At 39.5% G+C, this 20,382-nt stretch overlaps 2 protein-coding genes across 7 annotated transcripts in view; one reads left to right on the top strand and one right to left on the bottom strand.

The window, feature by feature from the left end:
- The window catches only part of LGSN (lengsin, lens protein with glutamine synthetase domain), an 85,249-nt gene extending 65,321 nt beyond the window's left edge, over positions 1-19,928 (bottom strand). For 2 of the 6 annotated variants that reach the window (XR_014898219.1, XM_085324868.1), the window contains exons 1-5: positions 19,892-19,928; positions 15,052-15,140; positions 9,506-9,595; positions 7,060-7,100; positions 5,713-5,835 (exon numbers count right to left, since the gene is read on the bottom strand). The gene's annotated coding sequence lies outside the window, so the exon portion shown is untranslated. Of the gene's footprint in view, positions 1-5,712; positions 5,836-6,453; positions 6,602-7,059; positions 7,101-9,505; positions 9,596-14,973; positions 15,141-19,891 lie in introns of those variants that run through there. The other 4 variants (XM_085324870.1, XM_085324869.1, XM_085324872.1 and 1 more) reach the window with 4 other exon arrangements.
- Positions 19,929-20,063: 135 nt separating this feature from the next.
- LOC146584360 (uncharacterized) overlaps positions 20,064-20,382 on the top strand; it is an 8,439-nt gene continuing 8,120 nt past the window's right edge. Inside the window, exon 1 of the mRNA XM_085324908.1 lies at positions 20,064-20,328. Coding sequence (XP_085181034.1) covers positions 20,290-20,328 — 39 coding nt within the window. The 5' untranslated portion in view covers positions 20,064-20,289. The remainder of the gene's footprint in view (positions 20,329-20,382) is intronic.

Raw genomic sequence — 20,382 nt, 5'->3', positions numbered from 1 at the left:
AATTCCCAAAAGATAAAAGCCACCGGAGTTTTTAAAATACATTGAAAGATAGCAGTGTTTACAGATTAAGGTCATACATTCAGTATTGTACTCTAGATATTCACCATAAATGCTAGACTCACTCTGTTGCAGGCCTGATTCARTTCCATTTCTAATTTGCTTTTACTTTACCAAACCTTTCTCCAGGGATTCACATTTGTAATTTTATTCAAAAACTGTTCCTCCTATGCATTTTTCTATCCAATATCTGAATGTGATGATTATACATTATTCATGTAATTGTAATAATGTTTGCAACTCCAAACAATTGCCGTTATTTTTTATAGAATAATTTAAAAAAAGGTAATTAAATAGGATAGGCATAAGTAATTCTGAAAGGTCAAGTTCTAAAACCAAATTTCAGAGAATCTCCATGTCTTCTCTGGAGTTTTCAAAAAGGGGTGAGAATGGAAGTTGAGTGCCACTTGGTTTCATAACTTCTGGTTTATGCAGGATATGCACAATGAAAATACAAAATTGACTATAAATTGATGGTAAGTTTCACCGAGGTTGCTGGAGCTGTTTGGGACTAAGGAGGTTAGTGCCAGCTATTCATATATATGTGTGTTAATACATATTTGTTCTGTTTGCATATATCAGAGCAGTTGGTTCAGGAAGCAGTGACTCTGAAGAGTGAGCTGGACTTGAAAATGGAAGAAAAAAGAATTCTTATGCTTTCACTAATTCTRCACTAACAAGAATATTGTATATTTCATCATGGGCTTTTGCTATGAGAAAGAGCATTTCAGTCTGTTTACTAGMCTATTTATGTATGTTGTTCCATATCAAGTTTATCCTTAGTCACTTTCAGATCACATGAAACCAAGTAATAATTTATCTACAGATACTGAGGAAGTCCATGACAGATCAATGATKGTAAGTTTATACCTGCTAAGCATCTGACTTCTCATAATCAGTGATTCAGTCATAAAAGAATCAAAGACTGCTGAAAAAATGGAAGGATCATACTCCCATCAAATTATCTGAAAATTTTAAATATGATCATTGAGAAGAGCAGCACTTATTTTTAAATAATACATAACTCATTTAGACAATCAGATTAAAAGATAGCAACAATTGAAGAAAGCAACAGTTCTACTAAAAATAGTCATTTCTTACRTCTTAGATTAGCGTGAAGGTTCTTAAATACAGTACAGAATTGATAATTAGCAAGGTACTTAAGTGAGGAGGATTGTAAAGAACATTGGACCAACTCAGCTGCTGCAGTAGTCTAAACTTGAAGGATGCCCTTCTGAATCACAAACTTCAGAAACAGATTCCCTAAGTGAYTCCTGCTCAACTTCTCTCTTTTTTTAAATCATTGTCTATTTACAGCTTATTGACTACAATTCTAAAATCCCGTCTCAATAAGCTCTTACTTCAAGAGAAATTCTTCAGTGGATTATCTGCACAAAGTCTCCATTCATTCCTCAAAATGAATTCAGGGACCTAACATGTATAGTCTACTCCTTCTGTTACTCAGCAATTTATTAAAATTATGCTGGTCTYAAAATATGCCAGTACCTGCTTTTCCCACATCATACGAATTATTCCTTCTTAGCCTTATCCAGAGGATGCAGACAGTAGCAACAGGGAAGAAGAAAACAGYACATGTGCAAGTAGTGGTACATGAAAGTCAACTTTAAGCTAACTTGGGAAACAAATTCATAAGCTATCAGTACTGAATTTGAGGTTTGCTAGTAGGCAGATTTCCATTTGATTACAGAAATTCGCTCCAAAATTCAGGTATAATGGGATTCCAGCTTTTTCAGCAGGTAGACTGGTAGCAAAAGCTTTAGGAGGTCTTTACTACAAATGCCTGAGCTAAATTAGCATTTAAGCATGTTCAACAGCAAAAACACAACAAAGAAATTGCTGAGCTATTAGAATACTTTTCAAATTGTAGTTTCAAGATGTTAAATAATATATCAGATTTCCCACTATCAAATGAAAAAGATGAACGTTAGTTTCAATGTGGTATTTTTACATAAATAGATTGTTGTTTCTATCTTTTAGTACCACTATAAACGATTTTAAAAAATCTCAACAAGAACATTTAGCTAATAAATCTAGCCTTCTCCCCTATTCATGAAATATTAACAAGCAAGCAGTAGTTTCTTTAAATATGTATTACAGGCWAATGTTTTACAAGCTGAAGCTTTTTAATCCTGGGGATGGAGTGCAAATAGTTCTCTGTGAATATAAATATTTGTTTGTAAATTTCTATCATTTACAATTATCTAGCAGCAACATCATTTATTTTTGTAATTAGGTAAGAGTATAGGAGAATAAATATTTATGCATATGGATTTGAAATTAGTAGTCACATTCAGTGAGTTTAGAACTCTGAAATTCTTTTCCTTAAATATTTATTAGTATAGTTGTTGTGTTACTATTCAGATATTTTCCCATTATCTATTTTAAATAAAATAATATAATCATTACTTTCTTGAATTTTGCAGAAAGATACTATGCAACAAGCCATTCAAAAACAATTTCAGAGAGCAGAGAAGTGATTAAACACCGGTTTCTAGAAACATGAAAGAAACATAAATGATTCTAGCGATGAGAGCAGGGCTAATGTAACTGATGTGGGAGCTTACACTTCTAGGGTATGCTTCCACATTAGAGATTTGAAGTTTCACAATTTACAGAATGGGAGAGGTGGGAAAAAAAAGAGGTTAGAGGTTTAGGTACACAGAACTTGATGCAGGGAAGAAAGGATTAGCAGGAGCTGGTTGATATTCTTTGATTATGCATCTTAGCATAGGTTAGAGTTGCAGAGCAGTAGCTGCAATTCATGTTACAGACATAAGATTCTGGTCTATATACACTACTGAAGAACTGAATATACTGGATAGCAGCGATGAGTACAGTTCACCTGCTTCCTATGTGGGCAACATTGTGGGCAACCCAATTCGGAGGTTCATCTACATTTTATTTTACTCCATGCCATTTTCCTACTTTTCTATTACATTCGTTCTTTTCTTTTAACCAGCTAGACAGCTGATCTGAATATCTCACTTGGCCTGGAGTTTCCACTCCACTTCCACTTCCACATTACTAGGCAGTGACAAAAGGCTATTGGTAAATACTAACTAGGAGTTGTTTGTATTCGTTTCACAGTTTTAAAATTATTTTTAAATGTCTTTTTGCAGAAATTGAGATCTCATTATCTTAACTATATTCTCCTAGTCACATCCACAATAAGTGTTAAACAGTCACGACTATATGGTTTCTAATGGTTGTTGAGCCATGCTGACTCATTCCCCATTTCCTCCTAAAACATTTGTGTTGAGTGAATACGAATAGTAAGTTTGAAAGCTATTCTACCCATAAACTAAGCAGTAACACATTGCATTTAATGKCAGTTCCAAAATGTTGTAAATCAAAACTGCAAACTCCTTTTATGACTTTGAGAAGAAAATAAAACGTCCTACTGTTATACTGCTAGTACATTCAAAATGAGAGGCAAGTATCTTGCTAAATTTGAAGAAGGATTTTGTTGACTTATTTCAAAAAATTTTTCCTTCGAAAAATCTAGAAAAAGTCTTTTAATGTGCTGTTCCATAACGCTTATTTGGCAGAAGCAGGTTGTGCACTGGGTTGAAGTGGGTTGAAGGCTTCTGTTCCAGTAATAGAATCTAACAGTTTAGTAGTAGCTCAAATTTACATTAAGTCAATTTGCTTCTAGTTATTTTTTTTTAAGCATTTTTTCCCAGTGTATCCAAAGCCAGAATAGCCTCAACACCCTGGAAAAAGCTTAAGCCTTATTTTATTTTTCTTCTTAGATAYCAGCATATGCCAGGTAGTAACTCTAGGCCAACACTGCTCCAAACCAAAGACAATAGGCTTAGCAGCAAATGTGCCAGAGCAGAATCTTTTTCCAGAAAGTTATCAAATGACATCTTCCTTGCAAAGAATGAGTATGATCAGAAATTTCAGGTACCTCATTCTCTCATGCAGTGTTTTTTTTTTTTGTTGTTGTTTTTTTTTCCAAAGACAAAACAAAGGGCAAAAGAAAAAGTACATCTGAGATCTTCTGAGGCAAATGAGGATTAACGAGAACAATACCGGATTCTCTACTAGTTGTAATGGCTTTAGAAGCCATGTTTTTTCCTTAATACATACGCCTATATCCCACCCTTTTACCTACTCTCGCCTGAAAATTATTCAGTATTGTAGTATCTGCCATTTGGCACTCTCTGGTAAATTGCCTGTACTTTCTGGTGAACAGCCTGTCATATTGACTCATTCCATAAGTTAAAAACAGTACTCAGCTTTGCTTTATTCAAAAAAAATRGCATTTTTAAAAATAAATTGCTTTGCTTTCATTTGCAAGCAGAGATAAATCACATGAAGTTGGGCCTGTGTCTGAGAGACTTCATTCCCCAAAATACTCAATAGCTTTACAATCACGAAAACAGTGCTTTATAGAGGCCATCCTAATGTAGCTAAAGAATTACTCTCCTGAACTCTGTCATTTTATGAGCACAAAGCTCTTCCTATTCTCAGTTTCCACTTGCAGTTTATAAATAGCTGTGGTGGTCTGTGCAAAAACAGGTTGCAAACAAGATGCAACTGGTGGTGAGAACTATCCTACATTTTTGCTGGGCTCCAATTATTGTTTGCACTGTTGCAATGACCAGAGTCAAAGCACTTGAGTGCCCTGCATGCTTTAGAAATAAAACTTTGTCTTTCTTCACTTCTTTGAGATTTTGTGAAAATGATTCATTAAACTTRAAAGTGGAATCCAATGAGGGTATGTTGATCACAGAATACTTGAGATTTAAAAATAGTTAAAATAGTTTTCCTTTTTTTTCCCTACATTATCATTCATTCACATTTCTYCAGGCAACTTTTCTGCCTCGCATTTGCACAGGAGCAGAATGCGTGATGGGATGAGGGCAAAGGAGAATAAAGGCCAAAGCATGGGCCATGCCAAATTGTAGCCTGAAGAGTTTGGAGAAAAAGGCATAGGGGCTGCTTTATTTCAGATCACTTTGAAGTAAATGTCACTATGGCAATTAGGAGGTACAGAATGTAGAGAACCTATCCGACGGCAGCAGTAGTACAAAGAGGGCTTACCAGCTATAGTGGATGGCCTGCCTGAGGAAAGGTGCTACCAAATTAAACTTAGTCTAGCCAAGATTTGTGAGACAGAGAACAATTTGTACAGAAAGTAATGATCTTAAAAGTCCAAATAAAAAGTTGGCAAAGCACCAGAGGAGCAGACTGGGAGCTTTTCACGAGATCAGTTTCCTCTTGCAAAGGGAACAGCCCTGCATATGTGTACTTTTTCCTTCTAGTCTGCTTTTCTAGAGAGATGTTATCAACCTTGCAAAAAGACAGCAAASCCTAATGTACCTATAGTCAGACAGTTCTTCTTTCAGAAGGCTCACCACAACGTCTACTAGGCCTGCTTCTGCAGCTGAACGATACCTGCCTTTCCGGTACTGTTTGTTCCTGGGCCCTTCCTGACCCTAGGACTGGAAACTCTTAACCTAAAATCACATATTCTCTCTTCAAAGATCTGAAAAGAGGGCCAACAAAAATATGTATGCACCTGGTCCTTACAGTTGATTTCAAAACTGAGGATTTGACATCTAGATGCCATATATAGTATATGGCAATATGTAAGTGACTCAGAATGACAACACAGAAAATTGGTACCTTTCTGCCCAGAGAGTAAGAAGTTCTGAGGATAGTGACGTTGCCAAAATCCGTTCTGTCCAGAGCTGCTGCATTTAATTCCAGACTGAAACGAGGCATTCCTATCCACTCACAAGCAACAGTCTTGAAAGAAGGGATAGAAGGAATTAGAACTTATGGACTAGTCAGCCAACTGTAGTTCTCAGAATAAAATTGAAATAAACAATCAAACAATATGAAGTTCTCTAGGGCTTAGCCATAGAGATTTTTAAGGGATTCCCTATAAAATACATTAAAACAATTTAGTCTCTTTCTAAAACAAGAAATAGGCCTTGTGGGTAGGATAAAAGCAGAAAGATCATATGTATTAACTTGTGGAAAATTTTTGATACTCTCACATGACTTTATTTCATGTAATCGAAGAAAAACACCTTGATGAAACTAAAGTAAGGCAGGTGTAAAACCACTCGGAAAGCTATTTTAAGAAAATTAAAATTAATAGTTTATTGTCCAAATGGAAAGGTGATTGAGTTCAAAACAAAAGCAATTTTCTCTGCATCTGGTACAATTCAGTACTGTAATGAGTAAGAATATCAAATGAAAGAGTATGCTTATTACAGTGGTATGTTACATTATTTTGGAGAGTTTATAACCACATTGAACAGCAAAATTGGAATTCAAAATGCTTTAGCAAATTACAGAAAAGATCAATGCAATTAAAAAACAAAGCAAGTTCAAAGTAATACTTTACTTAAAGATTACCAAAAGTATAACTGCAAGATGACCAGGCAAATTTCTTCAAAAAAGAACCTAGGAGTCATGGTAGCTCACAAGTCAAAGATGAATCAACACTGTCTTACTATTGTAATAAAAAAGTCATACTGAGATGCATAAATAAAAGTATTGTAGACAAGGCAATACGAAATAGCTTTTCAACTCCAGTAAACACTGACAGATCCTCAACTTGAGTATTACATCCTGTTTTGGGTGCTTATCTTCAAGAAAGGAGTGGGACTAACTGCAGCAGGGTAAGAGGCAAAATACATTCTCAGGAGCAAAAAGATTGAAGGAATTAGGTTTGTTAACCCCATCATTAGTAATCTAAAATCAGTACAAAATAAACAGAAGAACATGGGACTGAAACTGCCATCCCAGGCCTTGAAAACATAAATGCAAGTGAAAAGGTAGCTTGCAAAAAAAATGAAATGTAAACTGGGAAAATAATTTAAAAATAACTTCAGTTTTAGCCTTCATATGTTAGGGAACTATTTAGTGAAAAGTAAGGCTGCTGGGCAKCAAGCCTCCACTTTTAACCAAACAGATGACTGACTACTAGCAACAGAGAGTAGGACATTAGCAAAGTCTTACCTATACTGTTGAGTCCAGTAGAAATAAATTCTGAAAAAGAACTTTTGCAAACATCAGTTTAACCATTGGTTAATGGTGCACAAGATCAAGGATTGTACCACAGGAATAAATAACAAATATGTATACTTGTGACAAATAAGATCAAGAAACCACCATTGTTACTATAGATCTGTCCCTACAATGCCAGCAGATAAAGAGCAGAGATGTAACACATTGTAAACCACAGGTGAAAATTCCTGAAAATAGAGACCTTGTACCTAAAGTTGGGAAACAGTATACAGAAGTGATTTTGATGTTACACAGACATAATAGTAAGCAAGCCCTGCTTCTTCACRTTCTGGATAATGAATGGATTTGAGTGAGACAATGTGGAAACTAGTAAATTACAGATAGGAAGTTTCCTGTACCTCCCTCTCTCTCTCTTTGTGCTCATGACTCTGATGGGGAGAAATAGAAATGAAAATAGTCTATTTCAAGTGTTATTATCCTAATGGTCCTCTGCACAGACTGGGGCATATTTATGGAGTGATGGAAGTAGCCACTCACTTTACTAATATTTTCTTTCACCTGTAGACTATACTAACACTCCTTTTTCTTAACGTAAGCACTATTTTCCAGTAACTTCATAAAGGTCACAATGTGTTTTAAAATATGCTACTATTTTAAAATATTAGTTCAGTGTCTCTGTACAAGAATTCTTATCTCAATATCTGTTTATTTTCTTTAAGCATCTTCCTTTGCTTTAATTGCAGTCTGACTCAAGAGAGTCAGTATCATTCCCCAAGAGTTGACTGACAGGTATTTAAGTTTTATTTCTCTCTTCTACGTTTTCTTGTCTGATGAATCCCCTTGCCAGCTGTGCTGAGTCCTACTGACTGTGTTTTTAGTCTCCTAATTCTCCTCAGACTTTAAGCAGGAATCCTTAACATCTAATTAAGGGCTGTGAATTCCCTTATGCTGGAACTAAGTCAGGCATCCTCAAGTGACTGTTGTCTTGCAAAATGTGATTTATGCTCTTAGGTTATTTGAATGCTTTTGAAAATCTTTTAAAGTAAAAGCCACCTTCCAAAGGCCTAACTCAGTTTTTGTTCAGCTCTTACTCAGAGGTGAAGTTCCATTTATGCCTTCAAAATTAATTTTGTTGTGAGAATGTGCCTGAATAAAACACAGTAAAATCCGAAAAAAGGGCTTCAGGCTTTTTTGTGAATTAAGAATAGAATAGGATATTTGTTTTTTTTTTCCTAAATATGAATAGCAAAAGTATATCAAAATAGAAAACAGCACAACAAAATATAAGAAAATACAAGCAGTGCAAAAGTATTTATGGACAGTTGTATAAGCATTGGTATCATCAAAAAAATTGTTGATTTCTGCATTACCATTTACTGAGTTTTATTTAAATCAGAAATGGAATTGTACCTGTTTTTTGTGTACAAATGTGTTTCTGAAGCTTATGTTTTAAATCTAGACTTCCTGAATCACTAACAGATTGAGAGGCTTAGGAAAATGTCTGGCTCACAGAAGAGCAGAGATTTTCAGACTTTTATTTGCACCCACTAAGCAGCATGATGTTTTCATGCTTTCAGATGCTTTTCCCTTTCAGATGCTTTTCTCCAAAGTTTGTAGCATTCATTCTCAAGCAAAAATTTCTATAGAGTTCTGATATCATGTTGTTTAGGCTTTGGAAAATATTTTCAAACTTTTTCTTGCTTGCTTACAAATCACTAAACAAAACTAAATCTTGAAATATACCTTGCTGTTTAGATATATAGATAGAAGTTTTACAATTTTATAATGTTTCTACAGAAAAACGTTTATTAAAAAATTGAAACTTAAAAGACAAGCTACAGGAATATTATATTTTAGAAGATCATTCTAAAATACATTCAGTATTTTGGAACTTGGTTTCTTAAAAAAGTAATATTTTGTGTAGTGAAAATATAAATTTCTGCTTCTGAGCTGTCAACATTGGCTATTTTAAAGTACTGCAGAATTAATTTTATCCCATTTGTGTTTATCAGAGTTTTAAATGCATCTTGTCTGTATCCTAAGAATTTTTATCTTCTACATATCTAAGAGGACTTGTTCTGGTGTAGTGAAATCTTCCAAAARTCCCTGTGAGAGACTTGGTATGCAATACTGGCTTTACTGGAGTTTTAGGGAGCTACTTTCTTCTGTCATTGTGAATATATTGTTAGATTTTCTAAATTGCTTATCATGACCTGTTTAGCAAAACTTAGCTCTTCGTTCCCTCTCTTTCCCTTCCTCTTCCTTCCCTTCCAAAGGCCAGCTCCAAGGACATGAGTAGTTTCACTTTATATGACTATCGACAGTGAGTATGTACACAAGGCAAAGTATTTTCATATCAGCTCAGGAAGCCTCAAACCACACAGACTACCTCTGATTATTTACAATTCTATACAGCAGATACATCCTAAATACTCACTTGCTTACTCACTTGCTTGGTGCATTTGCTTACTCCAATGATTAYGGAGGTGTATCCCAGCTACCTTGTGCCACTCAAAGAGATGTGTCTCTAGGAAGAAAGCAGACAGATTATTTTTCCTTTATGGTTCTAAGAACAGAAGTTATTCTAGCTTGCCACCACATGTACCTCTGGTTCTTCTGGCCCTACAGCTCTTACTGGTCTCCATTTGCATAACAGATACATTAAAATGTGCTGCTTCCAACTGTAAGCATTTATGTGATGGTAGAGGCATCTGTGTAATACCTGATGCGTTTTGGGCAATACTGGAATGTGAAAGATGCTGAGAAACAAAGAAATGACTAGCACAATAAACTGGACAGCCATGAAGACTGCTGCAATTGTTACTCTATCCTCAAGCATACACTAGAGCTTCAGGCAGGAACTCTGCAATTTTACAACGGGCATACTTAAATACAAATATTGAATAGTTGCAGTGGCCCCAGAATTTTGTATCTAATCAAATATACAAATAAACATGTCCTACTGCTCTTGCTGTGGAGATGCTAACTCTCAAGTTATTAAAAGAACATTCCCACGTGACACTAGAAACATGTTGAATAGCAAGTTTCAGGAAAAACTAGTTAACTGGTATGTTGCATACGCTTGTAGTTTGCTTTGCTCAAAACATATATGAATATATTAAYTGTTACTGTATTACTCCCTTGTTTGGGGCTTGTTGGGAGGTTTAGAAATACTAGTGTGAAAAATTTTTTATGGTGCATGGCATTAGGTGTACAAAGGACAACATTTCTGCATAGAGAAAGTTGACTTCCATAGGCTAACTGTGAATTATCCATTTCTAACATTCTCAATGGGCATGGGTCCTACTATTAGTTTGATACGTATTATTTTGGCCTATGGTCTTGACATGACTCATAAAGCAACATTCTGACTGTGCAAGTCCTGGGAAAAGACAGCTTAATTATACACACAGCATCTGGAAAAGACTGGTAGAGAGTTCATCTGGCAGATTTAAAGCAAAATAGCATAAGCCCTATAAAACCATTTCAATGCAAGTACTGCAAAAAAYAAATGATTAATGATAGTCTGATACACTCTACCCAGTATCTGCAAGACCAAATTAAAGTGTTTTTATATACAACAGATCCAAGATACTGATGAGCTGCTAGTACTGATGAGCAGGAAAAATAAATAAGGGATACTAAAGAAACTCAGCACTAGACCACAGAGCATAACAATTCTGAGTTGCTTTCTTGTTTAAAATTGAATGGAAAGGCTTTTAATAAGAAGCTGCTGTAATTTTTTTTAGTAAGTATAGAAAATTTTACTCATCTTCCCCTTGTATTGGCTTAAGACTTCTATCTTGATTTTGAAATATTCATGTTTTTCTCCATTTAAAGAAATACTAGTTAATCTCTCTGTATTTGTAGGTTCTGGATCAGAGGATTCCACATATTTTGTATCCCAAGTGATTTATTTTTCCTGTTAAACTCATAATTTCAGAGAAAACTATGGGTATATCTTTTCTAGTACATTGACAATTGTTGTCCTGTACAAAAGAAAAATATTTATTCAGCACAKAAGTGATGAAAGGTACATGTTACAAGAAAACCCATAATTCATATATTCTAATATTTTTTCTAAATCTCATTTTTCTATAATAATTTTTAATGGTCTTTTGTGGTCTAGGCTTTGCATTTCAGTGTGGAATTGAACTGTAAAAAAACCCTTCTGTTACCAGCACCRGTTTCTATTTCTCTATTTCCAATTCAAGCTTCAGAATTAAAATCAAAGGTAGCAGTTCATGAAGATAACAGAATTCCAACAAGAACGGACAAGACTGAGTCTAGTGACAGCACAGTGTATCAGGAGATACATTCCTCCCTAGCAGTGGAGAGGAGAAAAAAAAAAAAAGAAGGAAAAGGAAATCAGGAACAGCGTAGATAAGTTGCTGAACAACTAATGACTGACTGATAGCTTCAGGAAAGAATACTGAATGAGCTGAAGTCTGAGAGCTTTATGAAGACCTCAGCAGCAAAGTCTCTTAATCCATGCAGATCTAGAACACTGAAAGTTAGTGGTGGTACTTCAAGAAATTCCCAGTTCAACAACCTGAATAGACTGAGCAGACAGATCTGTTTAATGCTAGCTGCAGCAGAGACATGGTRGGATAGCCCACATGACTGGAATGCTGCCATAGATGGCTACGTGCTTTTTAGGAGAGAGGCCACGAAGGCAAGGTGGTGGAGTTGCTCTTTATGTGAGAGAGCAACTGGAATGCATCGAGCTCTGCCTAGGCAGGGAGGAGGAGGAGGAGGCAGTTGAGAGCTTATGGGTAAAGACCAAAAGGCAGGCTAGCATGGGGGACACTGTTGTGGGTGTCTACTACAGGCCACCTGACCAGGAAGAGAAGGTTGATGAGGCCTTCTACAGACAGCTGGAGGTAGCCTCATGATCACAGGCCCTGGTTCTCATGGGGAACTTCAACCACCCTGACATCTGCTGGAGGGACTACACAGCAAGGCACAAACAGTCCAGGAGGCTCCTGCAATGCAYTGATGAYAACTTCTTGTCACAAATGGTGGAGGAGCCTACRAGGAAGGGTGTCCTGCTGCACCTTGTCCTTACCACCAGAGAGGGACTGGTTAGAGATGTGAAGGCTGGGGGTAGCCTTGGCTGCAGTGACCACAAGATGATGGAGTTCAGGATCCTGCAGGGAAGAAATAAGGCAACAACCAGGACTGCAACTCTGGACTTCAGGAGAGCGGACTTTGGGCTCTTCAGAGACCCAATTGGTGGAATCTCATGGGTTAAGGCCCTAGAAGGAAGGGGGGGGGTCCAAGATAGCTTGCTAGTATTCAAATATCACTTCCTCCAAGCTCAAGAGTAGTGCATCCCTGAGTAAGAAGTGCAGCAAAAGGGGCAGGAGACCTGCATGGGTGAGCAAGGAGCTCYTGGCCAAATTCAGRCAGAAGAAGAAAAKACACAGAATGTGGAAGAGGGGACAGGCTACTTGGGAGAATTATAGGAATGCAGTCAGAGTATGTAGAGATGCTGCGAGGAAGGCTAAGGCCCAGGTGGAATCGGGTCTGGCAAGGGCATCTTCAAATACCTGAGGAGGACTAGGGAAAATGTGGGCCTGCCGCTTAATGGGGCAGGGGCCCTGGTGACAAGGGATACAGAGAAGGCAGAATTACTGGATGCCTTCTTTSCTTCAGTCTTCACTGCTAGGGGCAGCCCTCAGGTCTCCCATAGCCTGGACGTGAGGGAGAAAGTCCAGGAAGGGAAGACTTTCCTTTGGTTGAGGAGGAAAGGATTAGAGACCTTCTGGGCAGGCTAGACATCCACAAATCCATGGGCCCRGATSRGATGCACCCACGGGKACTGAGGGAGCTGGYGGATGYTGTTGCCAGGCTGCTCTCCATCATCTTGGAARGGTCCTGGAGAACTGGAGAGGTGCCTGAGGGGAGAGCAGTGGACGTTGTGTACCTTGACTTCAGCAAGGCTTTTGACACTGTCTCCTATAACATCCACCTAGATAAGCTCAGGAAGCGTGGGTTAGACGAGTGGACAGTGAGGTGGATTGAGAACTATCTGAAAGGCAGAGCTCAGAGGGTTGTCATCAGTGGCGTGTAGTCCAGTTGGAGGCCTGCAGCTAGTGGCGTCCCCCAGGGCTCACTCCTGGGTCCCATCTTGTTCAACTTTTTCAACAATGACCTGGATGAGGGGACAGAGTGCCTCCTCAGCAAGTCTGCAGAGGATACCAAGCTGGGAGGAGTGGCTGACACACCAGAGGGCTGTGCTGCCATTCTGAGAGACCTGGAGAGGCTGCAGAGCTGCGCAGAGAGGAACCTCCTGAGGTTCAACAAGGGCAAGTGCAGAGTCCTGCACCTAGGGAAAAATAACCCTAGGCACCAGGACAAGCTGGGGGCTGTTCTGCTGGAGAGCAGCTCCACAGAGAAGGACCTGGGAGTGCTGCTGGATGACAAGTTGACCTTGAGCCAGCAATGTGCCCTTGTGGCCAAGAAGGCCAATGGTCTCCTGGGCTGCATTAGGAAGAGCGTTGCCAGCAGGTCGGGGGAGGTGATCCTGCCTCTCTACTCAGCCCTAGGGAGGCCTCGAGTCCTGTGTCCAGTTCTGGGCTCCTCACTACAAGGGAGACATGGAGCTACTGCAGAGAGCCCAGCATAGGGCTACAAAGATGACCAGAGGGCTGCAGCATCTGTCTGATGAGGAACGGCTGCAAGAGCTGGGCCTCTTCAGCCTGGGGAACAAAGACTGAGAGGGGGATCTTCTCAATGTGTACAAGTACCTGAAGGGAGGGTGTCAAGGGGACAGGGCCAAACTCTTTTCAGTTGTCCYGTGTGACAGGACAAGAGGCAATGGGCAGAAATTGAAGCACAGGAAGTTCCTCCTGAGCGTGAGGGGGAATTTCTTCCCTGTGAGAGTGACGGAGCCCTGGCAGAGGTTGCCCAGAGAGGTTGTGGAGTCTCCTTCTCTGGAGATCTTCAAGGCCTGCCTGGATGCAACACTGCCTACCATGCTCTACGTGACCCTGCTGAGCAGGGAGGTTGGACTAGATGATCTCCAGAGGTCTCTTCCAACCTTACTGAATCTATGATTCTATGATAATCCAGGTAGACTGTGCTTTAAGTGACAACCATGAATGTTAAATATGTTGACTTATAACTCCTGTACAGCATGCATATCTGGCTTTAAAAGATCATTCTGTGAAACAGCATTACTTCTTCAGTCATGAAAAATCTTTTTTTTTKGAACTCTCCAATGTTTTAACACATGCTGAACATAAAGTCCATTGCAGAGAGGACAATTTCACTGAATAAACAGAAGCTAAATGAGGATTGAAATTTCAATGAATTTTCCAAATAAATAATTGAAAARGAGCTTCACAGTGTTTCTTTGCGTTGATGAAGTATCAACAGAATTTTTGCACACCCTCTAAGCAGACTATGACTGAAGAATATTACCCGAGTTCCATGAAGAAAATGAAACAGTCTTCTGTTCTAACAGTAAGAGCAGTTTTAGGAGCTGAAAATGRAAGACAGCTCTTATTACCTTATCATTTTCATTAAAGCTATATGGATCAGATCCAGCCAGACCATGATCCTACACTAGAATCCTTTACCATATAAAATCACATACATATATACATCAAATATATCTGTAATATATCAGCATAGAAATTTGCAGAGCAGAAAGGTGCTTCCTTCTAGCAGAGAGCTCACAGACCTCTGGCACGTGCCAGCCAACACCACCTCCATGAAGAGAGGAAAGAAGAGGACAAGATAGAGCACAGTTGCATCAATCGTCCACTAGAATGATGTTCCTTGGGTGCTATAGGAAAGCAGTGGAGGGCTCTAACTTACACTGTTAGAGTCATTTTCTGCATTTTCTCCAGTTTTCAAATATTTTTTGCAACTTTGCATTCTTATCAATATACCAACCTCTTTTTTAAAAAATACGGCTGTGGACCTATCAGATCTCAAACAGAACTATTATACACACAAGTGACTTCTGCTCACATTGTCCTGCAGTCTCCTCCTCTCCATTAGCCTGAACGACAGGTATCCAGAACACGCACTGTGAGAGAGACCCTGGCACTAAATCGAAGCTGAGGAGAGAGAAGAAAAAGGGATAAAGGTAGTAGGGATAATGATAAGGAAAGAAGTTGGTAATAGAGTACATGACCAAATGCCACAATACAGGCTCCTGATATATTGTTTTTTATATCTGAAAACAAGGTGATTTGAGAGAACTATGGATGATAGAACTGTGTGTGTAATTTCAATATTCAGTATCAGTATTAATTAAAAATAAAATCTCTCTATCCYCTCTCATTATTTCCAGTTATATACCTAAGGATTACATTAGCACTTTTACTATTAGCACACCAGCACCCTGGGAGCTCATATTCACTTACTTGTCCATTACAATCCCTGAACTTTCTTCAGAGTAACGCAAGCATTCTTTAAAAAACTATAAATCTAGTTTGTATTTCCTGGTTCTACCAGGATGACTTTGCATGGGGCTGCACTTAAACAAATTTTTGAGTAAACACAAGTTATTAAACAAAGTAGATTCCTCTGTATAACTGTTTTGTTGTCATTGATACTTACTATTCCATCAATCTTTGCATCAGTCACAAATTTTATTTTCAGTGATCTTTGATCACACTCCTTTGATAAAAATGTTCAAAAGCATGAATATTGATTCCTGCAAAACAATATCATTCAGCAAGAATTGCCTACCACCATTACTCTGAGATCTTTCAGTCAGAAAGTTGTGCCCACTGAACACATGCTCTAGAGATACTTTGATAGCATATAGCAACTTCTTCTTAAGCAGAAAGTCACTTAGTACCAAATAAAACATCTATAAAAGCTATGTTACAGTTACGTAGTTACTTTTATACCAATCTTGTAATCTTTTCGAAGCATTAAGTCACCTTTGTTTGACAGCAGCTATTTTCCCTAGAACTGTACTGTTTCCCATTAATTATATTCTTATCCTTTAATTCTTTTTTTGTTTTAATCAGCTTAGTCACATATRAGTTTTCTATTAGATGCCAGTCTAATCAGTTCATAGTCAACTCAATCTTTTTAAACACTGGCATAACATTAGCACAGACACAGTCTTCTGGAACTTCATGAGAAAAAGTTACAGCTAACATCAACAAKTTAAAGATCCAAATAGCAGATCTTTAAATGTATAAGTTAATTCCATAACCAGATAACCTAGTAACAGGCATGACATTAATGTCCATACCAAATGCCCTCGATTTCATTCAAATTTAACATAGGATTAGTTCAGGTAAAAGTTCAGGTAAAACCATATGCAACTGATACAAAGAGAAAAGAGGCAGTTTCAATTACTTCTAATTTTTCTTCTCAATAAACAATCACATTTTCCCTTCTTCCTTCCTGTTAGGATATGAAGATACACGAAATAGCAAGAATAATTGATTTCTATCTAGGAAGACTAAGGAAACTGTCTGCAAAAGAGAAATGCATCAAAAAATAAGTATTTTTACTTAAGTTTCAGCTAGTATTTAGTCTTTAAGTAACATTAAATAATAAAGACACATATTTTACACGTTAATTTTCAGAAATCCCCTAGAAGCAGCATTCTCAAACCAGAACATATGTGCTAGTAATGTATACAATACCAAAGTAATCCAATGGATATTATTTGATTGCATACTGAAGATTTATTTTAAACAGAACAGAAAAAGGAATACAGAATATAACTGATGTTTTTAAAAGTACAGAGAAAGTTGACAATCAGAAGAAAATGGCTTCCTTACACGGATAGACGAATTACAGATCAACTTCATCTTGACAAAAAYGTCTAACATGTATAAAGAAAGTAAATTTGTAATGTTTATCTCTACTGGACTTAAGAGTAGTAGTCAATGTCAAATTATCAGAGATTACAGAGCAGTAGGTTTTATAAAGCAAAAGGAAGTAATCGTGGCATAAAGTATTACCTATYATTTTGAGTTTTGCAACTTCAGCATTCTTTAAATTGACTAGTTTAGTATACAACTTCCTACTAAAACTTTCAGAAAATACTCATCATGCAGAGTCAACTAGATCATTACTTGGAATCTGGGCTATGTCCAAATTTTATTTTTGACTTAGTGTTTCTAAAATACATTCAAAACTTTGTCCTCTTATGGCTGCTTACATTAAAAGTTATATTAATCTTTCTTAACAACTGATTGTCTCTCATCTTGATCATATCAGTCTCTCCTGAATTCTCCCCTATTTTTTTTTAAACAGGTATTTCTTGTACTCATCTTTAAAGTACCTCAGRGGTCATCTCTTTTTATCTGTTCTCTTCTGACTCCTCAACCTACCTTGTTATCACCCATTTCCTGGTTTCCTTGTCATAACTATTCATTTGACTATTTCTCCTATAAATATCTTTTACCCTGTTTCTGAGTTACATAGCATAGTACATTATTGCCTCCCTTCTTAATAGTACATGTATCTCTTGTTAAATAAAATAGTATAGAATCATAAAACAGTAAGGTTGGAAGGGACCTCTGGAGATTATCTAGTCCARCCCTCAGCAAAACCCATATGGGGACTGAACCCGCAACCTTGGCATTAGCAGTATCACACTCTAACCAACTGAGCTAAACCTGCCCCCAATAAGGGCAGAAAGATCATAGAATGATAAGGTTGGAAGGGACCTCTGGAGACCATCTAGTCCAGCCCTCAGTGTAGCCCATATGAGGATTGAACCCGCAACCTTGGCATTAGCAGCACCATGCTCTAACCAGCTGAGTATACTACCCTGCTGTTTCTCCTCTCTAAAATTCCATGCATCTCTTCTTGTCTCAGAATGTAAAACACAAGAACTGCATCTTAAGTAGTGATTACTATGGCACAGTCAACCACAACTAGGGAGTCCAGATGGGGGTTTATCATAACAAATAATAAAAAGTTAAAACAATACAGGAATTCTTTCCTCAAAAATCATGTTTTTCAACAAAAAGCCTTCTGAGTTAACTCTTCTTCTCAAGAATTCAAATTTCAAAGAAATTGCAAGTGGCTCTTAATTYCAGTGTAAACTACTATGCTACAGGATACTGCAGCAGGAAGTAATTTGATTCTAAAATTCTGATCAGTCTAATGTGCAATGGAATAGTAAACAAAAGCTTGCATTATTGTCRAAGAAAAAAGCTGCATAATTATAGCAGGTAAAGAGCCAGTTTAATCTGTCTCTGAACTTTATCCACAGTAAATTCCTCAACGTTTATTGAAGGAATCAATTGTGTCCACCTTCTCTCCAAAAACTTTCCTAGCATTGTACTCAACAACAGATAAGCAATATCGCAGGCAGACATTAACTTTGGGATCATCTTATTTTTCTGCAGAACTCTTGAGCACATATTTAGGAAGTTTTACATGGGGAAGTGGAAATAGCTACCACTGTTGTTCAAGTTCACCACACAGGTGCCCTAAGCCTGCCAGTAAGGGCAAAATGTAACTATAAATAGAAGTACCCCAGATATATTTATAGCTCAGAAACTCAGAACATATTAGCTTAGCAGAAATATGGCTCCTGAACAGAAATTAGCCTACGCCCACCCACTCTACACCCAGGTGGAATGAAAATGAAGTATCTGCAGTAGCAAACACATACATATTCTGAATGACACATCTCTTACATACTGTTTATCAAGAAAACTCCTCCATACCAACTATGTTTTCTGGAGTTTATACAGAAAAAAAAGGGTGCGTGTGTGTGTGGGGGGGGGGGAAATACAAACCAGCTATACCATACAAGCCAGTACAAACTGCTGTGAGAGTTACAACCAAGTCATTTTCTTATGATCAAAAACAACTTCTGCAGACCGAGATTTATAAACTGTATAGTAACAATATTACACAAAAGAAAGGCCTAACTAGTTAACTAAACCACAATAGTATCAGACTAACTGAAGCTAACAGTAGTGTGGTATTTTACAGGGAGAAAGATGACCCACATTAAGGTGTCTCCCAGGTTATCGTGTTCAGCTGGGGATTGACTCCCAGTCCTCTACTGATGGTAGATGAGAAGTGCCAAGTGTCTCCCAGTCAGATTTCATCTGTATGTTACTGAAAGGCACACACCTACCTGTTTCTTGAGAGATTGTTTTCTAGGAGTGAGGGCACAAGGCTGAGAGGGTTCTTACTCTGCTTTCTATACTACTTCTGGCCTACTGGGCAGATTTCCCATCTATTAGAACAGAAATCATGATTTTGCCTCTACTAAAAAGTACAGAATGATCTGCAGGTAGAAAATGCTAAGAGCTTCCTATTAGCATTAAGGCTGCAAAAGAGATTTTAGCATTCAAGGCTAAAGGAGCTTAGAAATTAAAACACATGCAGACCTGTGATTATTCCACAAGCGTTCAACTTTGGACCCTACCGCTGACGTGTGAGGACTGCAATACACCACCCCCTCACTTAACCAGCATTTCGGGAAGAGGTTCATTAAGGCATGCCTTCCCGGCCTCGCCACGCTTTCGTGCACAATTTTCCCCTCCGCTCCCGCAGTTTCCCCGGCACGGCTGGCCGCCAGGCCAGGCCCGCCCCTGCCCCCCGGGCGCGGGCCGGGCCGAGCCGGCCGCACAGGCCGTAACGGCAGCAGGGCGCAGAGCGGCCACCGAGCGCCGGCGAAGAGTCTAGAACGAGCCGACCCGGGGGAGCCGGAGGCCGCGCCAGGGCCGGCGGCGCTCCCTGGCGAGACCGCCGCCAGCTGGAGACGGAGCCGCGGCCCGGCGCAGCCGCCCCTCGGGCCGCGCGGTCCCCGCCCCGCCCCGCGCCGCCGCCGCCGCCGCCGCCGCCGCCGCTCGCTTCATTCACTAACCGGTTCTCGCCGGCTGCCTCCGCCTCTTGACACCCTCCCGCCCCCGCCCAGTCGGTTGCGGCCACGCCCCGAAGCGGCCTCGGCCCCGCCCCGGTCGCTCTCGCGGCGCCTCCGATTGGCGGGGGGCGACGCTCGTCACGGCGGTGCGTGCGCGAGGGGCGGGTGCGGCGGCGCTCGTGCAGGGGGGCGGCGCCGAGGGTCGCTCCTTGTGCAGCCTCGTCCGCGTTAGCGCCGCGCCAGCCCGCAGAGCCGCCCGTCCGCCGCCGCCGCCGCAGCTGTATGGTCCATCCTCGCGCCGCCGCCGAACCCCCTCCGGCAGCTCCGCGGCCTCCAGCGCCTCCACGTCCTCCTGGTTCTGCTCCTCCTGCCCCCGGCGGTGGCGCCCGCACCCCGGCTGTATGATCAGGCTACAGTCTTCAATGAGTAACCATATTCCTGTGAGTGCCGCCGCCCGCGCCGCGCCGGGCCCGCCGCGCCGGCCGCCCTCGTGC

This window comes from Rhea americana, unplaced genomic scaffold (assembly GCF_003343005.1).
Source record: "Rhea americana isolate MKP2758 unplaced genomic scaffold, rheAme1 scaffold_94, whole genome shotgun sequence".
NCBI classification, from domain to species: domain Eukaryota; kingdom Metazoa; phylum Chordata; class Aves; order Rheiformes; family Rheidae; genus Rhea; species Rhea americana.
Note: the sequence above shows the minus strand (reverse complement) of the source record. Positions and strands in the feature narration are given on the sequence as shown.